The following is a 12,111-nucleotide window of genomic DNA, read 5'->3' as shown; positions in this document are numbered from 1 at the left end:
TCGTTTTCTTTTTTTTCAGACACCTACCGGGATAGTATCGAGCATCGATTCCACCAGCCACCGCCGTCGATGGTTCTACCTCTATATTCCCAGCCACCGCCGCAGCTTCCTCCGCCGCATGTGCTGGCCGCTCAGCAACAGCAAAACCAATCACGACAACCTCGCCCCGCCAGTAACAGCAATCACTATAATCTCCCGCCACCGTCAGTCATTCCGGGTCACCACAATCTGCAGCAGCCGCAGCAACAGCAGCAACAACAGCCGCAGCAGCAACCTCCGCCAGCACTGCCTTCCAAGCAAGATAGCGCCACTAACACACCGCCGGCAATGGTCGTTTCGGCAACGTCACCACCGGCAATTATAACTGTTCCACCGCCACCGTTGCCACCGGCTGCCATCGTCACGGCAACGCCCATTCCGATAGTGGCCGTTCCGGTTCCGGTACCGGTTGTGCTGGTCCCGCAAGGACCTCCGCCATCTTCGGCAACAACCATCTCGATCAACACCGCCAATACCAACGCCACCGGTGGTGGTGGTGGTTCGGTCGGTAGCAACAGTCCTGCCGCTGTTAGCAGCAATACTAGTCTCATGAACCAATCGACAGCGAGCAGCGGTAGCAGCAGTAGCATCAGCTCCATAGCATCCCAGCAGGAACCGAAAGTGCAACACGGTGTTACGGTTGCCGGTTCCACGACAGCAGCTGTCCCGACGACACTGAACGCTGGGCAGTCCATTCAGCAGCAGCAGCAGTCTGTTCCCGTTCCGGTTTGGGAGAAGGTGAAGGAAATCAATCTGCGGTTCATCGCACCGGAACAGTTACAGACCAATCACAACCACGATAAGATTGTAAACTTTGTCGGAATGGGTAAGTCGAAGTTTTGCATCCGAATTAAGCACCACCGCGTGGTAGTGATACAGGGTGGGTCATTTCAAGTGGAAGCATTTGTTTCTGAACAAAATATATTAAAAAAAAACATTTTTATTTATTTTCTATTTCGATTATAATTTATTTTGGATCAAGGAGGTATGTTACCTTTGGTCTTGAGTACAACAAAATGTGCCCTTTTTCGGCATTTTCAGTCGTTTTGGCCGATATGGCGGCGATTTAACGTCGTATGTTGTCTTTGATTTGAGCTATGGTTCTTGGCTTATCAACGTATGCCTTGGATTTCAAATAGCCCCACAAAAAAGTCTGGTGGTGTCAAATCAGATGATCTCGGGGGTCAGTCAAAATCATCGTATTTTTCGATTTGACTTGTCCGGGAATCAATGGTCGTAACAAATCGATTGTTACTCGAGCTGTATGACATGTTATACCGTCCTGTTGAAACCAGTAGCCATTCAAACCATTCTCACCAACAATAGGCATCACAAAATCATTTATCAAGGCTTGATAACGGTCGCCATTTACAGTTTTCGATGCTCCATCATCGTTAAACATCATGCATCAGACGGCTTGAATCCAATTTTATTCAAAACACAATGAATCTTTCTGTTGCACATTCTTGCTGATTGTCGGAGGCCATAAATGCTTTTCTTCAATAGGTAAACTGTGTTTCGCCCCTCGAAGCTACCTACCTTACACCCTGTTCAAGTACGCGGTCTTAACGTCGATATGTTTCACAAACATGTTCTGCCTAGCTGCGATTGTTGGCAGCGTTCGAAATGTAACTTGTTTTGCAACAGGTGCAAAAACTTCGTCGAAATCATCTGAACCGTAGACTTGGGTAAACTCTCGCGCAACAATACGGGCTTTGTAACGGATCGCTATACCATCTTCGTGGTACTTCCGTTTGAAACCCCAGCGACAACCTACAGGCTTCTTTCCAGGCGATACTTCGGTTTCTTCCCGGGTCTGGTTCTGTCCCAGCGATTTTAATTCATCCGACATTGCTTGGATCCATTGTTCTTTTTCTGGTCCGCTAATAGCTTCCTTTTTTTCATAAAGTTTTTTTTTTCATTCAACTTCTTTACCCTTAAGTTTAACGCGGCCGTTTTACAGTAAAAAATGTTTGTTTTTTTGCTGGATTTTGTAATTTTTTCCTTGGCGGAGAAGCGCTTTCCCTGTTATATAGCAAATGAAGGGGGGCAAGTGGTACGCTATTCACACTCCCGTCTATTGGTATATTGGCATCACTGTTATTGGCGGAACAATCGTTATTTTTTCACAGGCGTTGGGTAGGTTATCAGCTGCAGCTGGTGTACTTTGTTCTATGGGGGATAGTGATGGTTTCGTTGAGGAGGATGCTTCATAGTTGTTGGTGGCAGTCACAGGTGTGCTGGGGTTGCTTGGGGTTGGTGTGAAGGAAGCACCGTTGTCTCTTGGTGAAGTTGCCTTCTTGTCCAGTTTATCACATGCCTTACCGTAGTGAACAACTTTCTGGCAATATTAACATGTGGCCATCTGATTTTCATATGTAACATGTGATTTGCACGGGATTCTTGTATCCTGACCGAAAGCCACATAAGAAGGTATAGGCCTCTTTAAGCGCATGCGTAACAAACATACGCCATTTAGAATTCCGGGGAAAAAGTTCTTCCACTTTTCTTTTTCGATAGAGAGAATCTCTCCGTATTGGGACATAGTTTTGTGAATATAAGGATCGATGACGCTTGAGGGAAGATCATGCACACGCACTTCTATAGCACTATCTTCCATATATACTGGAATGTTGTACTTAATGTTTTCGTGCTCCACATAGTGCACATTGTTATTGTCTTTTGCGAATTGAATTGCATCCAACTCTTTATAAAACTGGATGTCAACAACATTATTTGTCTCATTGCATTGAAGTAGATGCACACGTTTAATGTCAAGATGCATTTGCTCCTTAAGCAAACCTTCAAGTTCTCGTATCGAAGGTCGAATTTTGCACTGCCTGAAGTCAACAATAATTGTGTTCTTTCGTAGCGGCGGTTCCTCCAGCGGTCTTCAAGAGTCGCCGCGCCAAGCTGCTCCCCCGTTGGTAGCACTTGCTCCAGTTGTTGCGCGTATTCCTCTACAGTACGAATGCAACGTAGCTGCTCGAGATTGAGTCCCGGCGTTCCTGTGCGACGAGTATTGTGCACCGTCGATAGTTTTGAGCGCATACAAACTGCAACAAGGTAGTGGTCAGAATCAATGTTGGTACTGCGGTAGGTGCGGACATTGATGACGTCGGAGAAGAATCGCCCGTCGATGAGAACGTGGTCGATTTGATTTTCCGTATGTTGATCAGGTGATCTCCAGGTGGCTTTGTGGATATCTTTGCGGGGGAAGAAGGTACTTCGAACTACCATTCCTCGGGAGGCTGCAATATTCACGCATCATTGGCCGTTGTCGTTTGTTACCTCGAGCAGGCTCTCCAGCCCGATCACAGGCCTGTACATTGCCTCCCGGCCTACCTGAGCATTCATGTCGCCGATGACAAGTTTAACATCCCGCCGTGGACAACTGTCGTAGGTTCGTTCCAGCTGCGCGTAAAATGCTTCCTTCTCGTCATCGGGTCTTGTCTCATGTGGGCAGTGCACGTTGATGATGCTGTAATTGAAGAAACGACCCTTGATCTTCAATACGCACATTCTATCACTGATTGGCTGCCACCCAATTACGCGCTGGCGCATCTTGCCCAACACTAAAAATCCCGTTCCTAGAACGTGTTGGTTGTGCCACAGCTCTGGTAGAAGGTAGCCGCTCGATGCCCACTTTTCCACACCTTCTGTCTCGTCCAACAAAGTTCCTGCAATGCTACGACATCGAAGCCGCGGATTTGAAGCTCATCATGCAGGATTCGGTCGTATCCTGGGAAGCCAAGCGATTTGCAGTTCCATGTGCCAAGCTTCCAATCGTAGTCCTTATTTCGTCGCGTAGGTCTTTGCCGATTATTCCGAGTCGTATTTATATCCTGATTATTCGTAACAAGTGTTTTCCGGGCGGCTTGTTAGGCCAGCACCAACCTCCTGTCTCGCAGGAGGGCCATCGTGTCAGCACTGTTTAGAGTCCCACACTGACACAAGGACGGTAATCAGTCGCTCCTAACATGAACAACAGACGCAGTTTCGAGCCGCCCCAACATGGGGAACAGACACTCGGGTAGGCTTGCTCTCTGTAAAGAGACCCTCGACCAAATCTCGGTTGATTTTTCATTAGGGCGTATAAGCAAGTGAAAGTTTCTCTTTAATCACTCTCTCTTTCGATTATTGTGATGTGATTAAAAAGATTTTCTTTGATATCACTATTCTGTTTGAAAGTCGAAAGTTTCGGGTATTTCATTTCATGCAAAGAGTTGAGTGATAAACGTGGAAACCGCTTGGTAATTAATAGAAGAGAAAGTAAACAAAGAGAAACTGTCACTTGCTTATACGCCCTTTTGAAAAATTAACCGAGAAATGTCTCCTATAGCTACAGTTTTCGGCGCAAAGCATCCATTTTCAGATGTGTTTCGTTAGGTTTATGGAACGTTATCGGTATCTTTTTTTCCTTATTCATACATTTATTTTATGCGGCTCAAGATCCTGAAATTAAACAGACCCGGTTTAACATTGGTTTTAAGTAAACTTTTTTATTGGATCTTATTGTAACCCTTGTTCTCGGAGGAGAGTTGCTCTCGTTCTTATTCGCCAAAGGTTGAGGGGCCGTTGGTTCGCAATTCGCATCTTCTTCCATTTTACCGACGTCGCCGTTACTGTTGTTTTTAGTGTTTTCGCAGTCATTGTTTTGGTGCGTTTCTCGGACATCCGTAGTATTGTCCAGATCGATGTTAGTTGAAGTCGGTTTGTGTTGTTTCACGATTGTTGCAGTTGATGCGTTAGCTCAAGAAGCTTGTTCGGTTATTGCAATACTTTTGTTTGTTGAACCAATAGTACTGGACTCTCTAGATACTTGTGCTGAATGGTTGAAGATGTCTTTTTCGCAGTCTCAGCGCAGGACTTGCCGTTGTGAGCAGGTTTTTCACAAAACTGATATGTAATCAGCTGATTCTCATAGGTAACCAGCGATTTACAAGGATGCCTTCCGCCCTGACCACAAATTACATAAAATGGAATCGCCTTATGCAGTCGCATACGTAACACTCATTAACGGCTACATGCATTCGTTCTTTAAGTAATATTTCAATTTCGCTTGCTGCTGGTCTAACTTTGCAGCGTTTGAAATCGATACAAATTGAATTTGGTCTTATAGGCCAAGTTTCAGGCTTTTGTAAATCGTATTTACCCATTTCGCACACTCTATAGTTCACCGCACTGTATTGTCTTTGTTTCTGTCGTCTCGACCGTAAGCAATCTTCGACTGTGTCGGATGTGATGCGAACACAACCTGATCGGTATCCTTTGTCACGCTTTGCCAATAGTGTGGGATTTATCTATTCAGCTTTTTATCTCAAAAATTAACTTGTTTGGGTTTGTTCTGCAGCTTCCGAAATCAAATCTCCAAAGAGATAACCAATGGCGTCTCGTGACGAAATTTACGGTTTGTGCACTGATTATTTGGTATTGTATCAAATATAACAGTTCATTGTAAGTGAAAACGAAAGTTTGAGGAATGGATATTCAATTGTATTTATTCAATGAAATAACGATATACGCTCGGATGAAAAAATTTTTATTAAACCTATTTCGAGTCATCGATACCGAGCAAATCTACCAATAACTTCATGTATAAAACCACTGCGACGTTACAATAGAGACAGCAATTTGTTTTCAACTGCCATAAACATAAGCCACTGATGCCATCGAATAAATAGAGAATCTAAAAAATAATTGAATGTGGATGATGCTGCAGTTAATTTCTTTAATATGACCTCTAGTGCATTGCACGAGGTGCACATGAGGACGAGACGCCACTGGAGATAACGTAATAAATGTTTTTCTTTTCTTTTTCATTTACAGCTTGGGAGGATATCATCTGTGTGGACAGTGCGTACAAGTACTACGACGGACAATAAGCTCATTCCCATCGGAAATACACCTACTAGAGTTATCAACGGTAGCGAGAAGTAACCCGAAGTAACATACGAAAAACAAAGAAAGAACAGAAAACTGATGCATCCACGAAATGACATAAGTACGGATGATGAATGGACTGAGATGAAAACATGAATGCCAGAATCAATACCGTTAACAGGTAGCAGGAAATGCAAGACTAAATCGAGCAGCAACAAGAATCTATGTCATTGTAGGAATAGAAAAAAAAATCATGGAAGAAAAGAAAATGAATCAAACAATAACTAATGCCAAGCATTATCAAAAAAAAGAATAGATTGAATCGATATAAAAAGTAAAGTCACAGATAGGGGAAACAAATGCGTGCACGTGTGATAATACTATCGAGTAGCAGCGTTTGGAGTGGCAAGGGCGCGGTGAATCACATTCATACACATAGGTACATACATACAAGCAAACACACATCCACATAAACAGCAGAGGCACACGCACCCACGCATACGCTGTTGTGTTACTTTGCGCTTTTCAGTGAGCTTTTTTTTCTTCTCTTTAGTTTTAAGCAAACAACGGAGCTCACAGCTCTGCCAGTTATTACCAATAGCCAATGTAAAGTAGAATCCAATCAACGGAGAGAAAAAAAAGCGGAGATGGTGCAAACGGTTTCGTCCTACACAGAAGAAATGTCGTCGCACTTCATCGTCGTCGATTGACATTGCTGGGTGGATAACTCACTATTAGTACTACCACTACTATTACTACTACTACTACCGAAAAAAATGGAAATGCCTGCCTGCCAGTCTGTTTATTTGTCTTGTTTTTCGTACGGAAGAGGGCTTAGTTTTTACATATGATGGCAAGCCGTCGCGCGTGGGATGGGGGGAGACAAATTGTTGTACATTATTAAGCGAACGAAAGTGGGAGGGTCGAGATTTGAGTTACAGAGATAGAGAAAATGTTTGCTTGCTTTAGTTAACTCTTATTAATATTATTAACATATTGTTTATTTTATTCAAGATTCTTTAGTTTGTTTTCCGTTTTTTTTATTGCCTATTGTTTCGGATTAGAGAGTGAAAGAGAGAGAGAGAGAGTAAGGTAACCGTACGAACGAAATAGTGAATGTTTGAGTAGGGTTAGGGCCATTTTGAGTAATAGTGAGCGTAAATATGAGCGAAGGAAAACAGTTAATAAAGAATATCAGTTTTTCTGTAAGTTTAAACAAACAGGATAACGGCTAAGCATAGTCACTTAGTATAGAGCAAGTGTGTGTGTGTGTGTGCACGCGCCCGCGTAATGTAGACAAGATCGGAATAGTAAAAAGAAGAGAAACAAAAACAAAAAAAGCAAAGTGTCCCATAACACCTTAATGTGATGATTAATTAGTAATAACTAAAGAACCGGTAGGTAAACAACCACAACTAAACAGACAAAAATTAAACACGCAAGACGGCGACCGGACGAAGTTTCGTTCCCTGTCCCCCCCTCCACTCCGGCGTTTATCATCAGTCAGAGACACACACACCCAGAGATCACCCCAGCATCCTCATCGCGTGGCGCGTGAGAAGAAAAATATAATTTAAAACCATAAAACACATAGAGGAAACAAGGACTGCTGCAGCTTGAAAACTGTATCAAAGTTACTGACTGTATTTAAGAATATATTAAAAGAAAAAAAAAGGAAAATAAATTATATTTAAAGAAAGAGGAACGTAGAATGCTTACATATTTAGTATCTAGTAGCAAAGAAAATTGAAGGTGAAAAATAAAGTAAAAAAAATACCGACGACACTGGTAGCAACAAACCAAGTGAGAGAGAGAAGTAAGAAAGCGAATGAACAAAAAAAAATACACGGAAGACGATCCATTAGATAGTTTCGGAAAAAAATTAAAGAAAACAAATGTGGATAATGATTTCTACTATCAAACGCTGTGAAAGAGTAAACTAATTACAACACCATCGTCGTGCGGAGTGAACTTCGCATCCATCATCATCATCATTATCATCAATGTCCAGGCCAGGCAATGTAGGCAACCTGGGACGAAGGTTTACAATATCCTAGTGCCCTCAATCAGTCCGTTTATGATTGGTTTCGTCATTCTGTAGATCTGTTCGGTCTTCCCGAAACTTATTCAAAATTTTCTTATCGTGAGAAATAAATTTAGAATCTGAAACCTGCTTTCGTTCGTCGTTTTTGGCTCGTGAATAATTTGAAGTATTTAAATTGTAACATTTGAGCATTTGAGTTTGCTGAGGCTGCTGCTGATTGTGCTATCACATGGGTGCATGAAAACGATATCATTCTTGCGACGAACGGAGAGAATTGCTTGGCACACCTTCACTCCGCACGGGGTTTTGTTTCCATTTCTGATGAAACGACTAACAGGCTCATTGTGTTCGTTATCGTAGTATCTAATGCCATCTTTTCATGATCATCATCTCTCACTCTATCGTTAGCCGGTGTGTAAAGAAGAAGAAAAAAAAACATGAGCAAAAGAAGTGTAGGATTCGAGTAAAAAAAAACATGTATATTTTTCCCTGTTGTTGAGTTCTACTAAAAAGAATAGAATCGCGCGCGTGTTGGTTGGACTGTGTATGTGAGAGTGCGCGCGCGCAAAAACTTGATTGAACAAAAAATTATCGCGAATATGTTATTGTTTCGTCCCTTTTCTCCGCTTGGGAAACAAAAAGAAGCAAAAAACAACCTAGAGAAGTGTGAATCAATAGAATTATATTAAACACACGCGAGCCCCTCACGAAAAAAAAACCGTGAACTAGGTCACCATTTTCGAGGGAATCCGGAGTAGAAGTTTAGTTTAGCGAACAAATAAAAAGAAAAAAAAAGAAATACCGAAACATAAGCGCGATAACAATGGAGCAACATACTTTTGTTAAATATTGATTAAGTCGAAAATAGTGCGAGCATGAGCGAGAATGAGACAACCAGTTGGAGCGAGAGATCACTGCATGAACCGAGGATGCGAGGACATTCACAGGTGGCGTTGCGCGCAGATCGTTGTTTTTCATTTCTTCTTCTTCTTTTTTTGTATTGCCGGAGAAAATAACTACCAGGCAAATAAGTAGGCCGTGGCGTGGTGTGACGTGACGCGAGTGAGAGAGGCTGCAAATATTTATCTTAAGGGCACTGGAAAAGATTTCGCGAAATCCGAAATATTCAATATTCGGGGCGTTTGTTGCTTTAGCGGCGCGAGATATATGAATGTTTGCGTGTGTGGGCGAGCGAAAGAGACAAACGCTTTCGATGGGCAAATGTGATTAACTTATGTATAATATTGAAAAAAAAAAGCTAATATTAACTCTATGCGAGCAAACGAAAAAGAAAACCTATAAGCTGAGAGCATGTGTGAGCGTGTGTGCGCGCGGAATCGGGAAACATCTTAATAATTTGTATTGTATTAAGAAATGGAATAAATAGAAATGGATATATTTGGTATGGAAAGCATGAATGTTGTTGAAATATTGGTTCGATTTGCTCGAAAACTAGGGGAGCCAAAGGCGAAAAACCATAAAAATGGAGTGAATGATCAAAAGCTGAAGATATTCATAAACACACACCCACACAACAATAATAACAACAACAAAAAACCAGTCATAAAAGCTCACGTAGCACTTCTTGCTATGTAGGTTTGGAAACAATTCGATGATTTCACGCTGAATCGAGTGTGAATGGAAGAAATCAAACTAAACAGAAAACATACGGAAAACTGCAACTGCTGGAATAAAAAGCGCGAGTCACACGTAAATTATGAATGAAGCAAGTGAAACGGCAAGATCTAGAACAAACACAGTACAGTATGTTGCATCTAAATCTAGCGAAAAAGAGATAATTAATAATTCAGAAAGTGGAATGGAAGAACGAAGAATGTTTTTAATTTATGTTTGTAAATTATTATTGAGAAAAGGAGAAAAAAATAATAAAACAGAAAAATACAAAAAAAAACAATACTTTTCTTATTTCATTGAAAGCCATGCCATTAGAGGAGACCGGGGCTAGTCCGGCCAACTTGAATATCTTCTAAACACTGACTGTAGGGATGGGTATCGATACTGCGATACTTCAAGGTATCGATACTTAAGCCTAAAGTATCGATTTTTTTAGGATCGATACCGTGCAAAGTGGTATCGCGTGGTATCGATATTTTCATGGTCGATACTACACTCAGAAAAATATTATGGTAACAGTTACAGTTAACAGAGTATAGTGGTTTTCAGCCGACTATTAAATCAGATGATTTCAACAATAGTCACGTTCATGTTTACTATAAATGGTATCGACTCTAGAATAGTAATATTGAACAGTATATTGTATGAATAACTAATACGATTGAGATGGTTAGGCTAACCATGACCGAATCTTTATTTACATTGTAGTTTTCGCTATAACCAGAGCCATGGTATTTTTAACATTTCACTTCTAGTTATTTCGAAACTAAAGGCAGTGGTTGATTCAACAATGCTGAAGATCAGCAGAACATGAGCTAATGTTAAAAAGTTTTATGAATTTGAATTCTAGAACAAGAACAACAAAATAGTTTCATGGATTTTTATTTTATTTTCACATCATATTAAATGATGACATGCCTAGTGAAATGTTGAATAGCAACGTGGACACTGAGGAGCATTGTTTGGTAGCAGCAGTTGATCAAAGGCTCTGATGTCCGGTGGATTTTTTCCCGAAGCAGGAATGAGCAGCTTGGAAGAAATTAATAGCCATGTCCAGATGTAAACCTCGTTACCCACCTGCGATATGTTGGATGTTATTTCTACAGCGACCGATAATGAATAATAAATCTAATACGAGACGTTGATTTCACTGGAAAACGTAGCCGTTGCCGGAAAAATGGTTGAAAAATTGAATTTCAATGACGGAAACTATTAAGGCTACAAACTTTACTCACCTGCAAGACCTACCAAATTACACAAAGTCATCATATAAAATATTTTTTTCATATCAATCACTGATGTGTTACCCACGTACGAAATTTTCTGTTATACTTTATGTGACAATAACATAGAACATTCGTTTATTGACAATTTGTATAGTTAGCACAAATGAAATACATAGTCGGTTAAAAAACAAAAAATACACGATAATGTGATTACTACATAAATTCTGTTTATATGGACTACATGAATAGTGTTTTCAAACTTCATAATCGTCTATCAAACCATGTATCTATTTATGGTAACATTATTATACTGTGAACAAATTCACATGGTAGCAATAACTATTTCGCTTCTCATATATCAAGGCTCAAGAGCAATTTCACCTTACTAGAAATTGTGAGTTTAACTATTTGTTCTTATATTTGAGATGACTACCATTGTCAGTATGACCATGCCAGAAAAGTCATAAATACAAATAGTTTAGTCAAGTCGTAGTCTTTGTTGTCTAGTAATTTATACAATACAGATGGTGAATAGTCATATATCATGCTCTTTGCTACTATTTTAGCGTATAGTAGAAATGACAATGAAAAACAGTTTGCGGTTACTATGGTTCTTTTCTCAGTGTAGCTTAAAGTAAACATTATCTAGATCCCACTCTAATAGTCAATCAAAGAGCAACCAGCGACACCAAAAGCGCCCATTCTGTCTGGCAACCAAAGAAATGTCCAAAGAAAAGTATACAACTCTTAGTAAGATCATTCCCATTGTTCGAATGATTTCTGATGTAAGTAGAAGAAACAGAAGTTCTGCATAAGCATATAATTTAAAATAATCGACCTAACTATTAAAACATATAATTTGAATGAAGGTTTTTTTTAACAGAAACCCGGTACCAAGAACTTGCAACCGACGACACGACCTGCCACTCGACTATCAAAACTGTATCGCAAATTTAACTACCCCTCAGTAACTGGTAATGTCAAAACGGATTTGCTTGAAAAAATGTTGGAACTGGCAACACAAGTTGATAAGTTATTGATTTTGAAAAACAGTTACCAGTAGCCTTGGTAACTACATATGGAATGTAAACAAAAACAAGAGATTCTCACTTGAAACGAAACCAGTTGGCGCGCTGGCAGGTATTAAATGCATTCTTTCAAAGAGTTTTGAGTCATTTTTGCTCATTTTTTTAATTTGTTTTTTTTATAGCCAGTCAGATACCTCTAGCTTCGGCTATCAGTTCGATGTTTCTTTCCATAATCTTCACAATATCAACATCGTCA

At 40.5% G+C, this 12,111-nt stretch overlaps 1 protein-coding gene across 3 annotated transcripts in view; it reads left to right on the top strand.

The window, feature by feature from the left end:
* Positions 1-6,719, top strand: part of LOC131432522 (uncharacterized protein DDB_G0283357) — a 52,912-nt gene extending 46,193 nt beyond the window's left edge. For all 3 annotated transcript variants that reach the window (XM_058598851.1, XM_058598848.1, XM_058598850.1), the window contains 2 exons: positions 20-865; positions 5,869-6,719. In XM_058598851.1, coding sequence (XP_058454834.1) covers positions 20-865; positions 5,869-5,924 — 902 coding nt within the window. In that variant the 3' untranslated portion in view covers positions 5,925-6,719. The remainder of the gene's footprint in view (positions 1-19; positions 866-5,868) is intronic.
* Positions 6,720-12,111: the final 5,392 nt, after the last annotated feature.

Source organism: Malaya genurostris, chromosome 2 (assembly GCF_030247185.1).
Source record: "Malaya genurostris strain Urasoe2022 chromosome 2, Malgen_1.1, whole genome shotgun sequence".
Lineage (NCBI taxonomy): Eukaryota > Metazoa > Arthropoda > Insecta > Diptera > Culicidae > Malaya > Malaya genurostris.
This window is presented reverse-complemented; position numbering and strand designations above follow the sequence as displayed.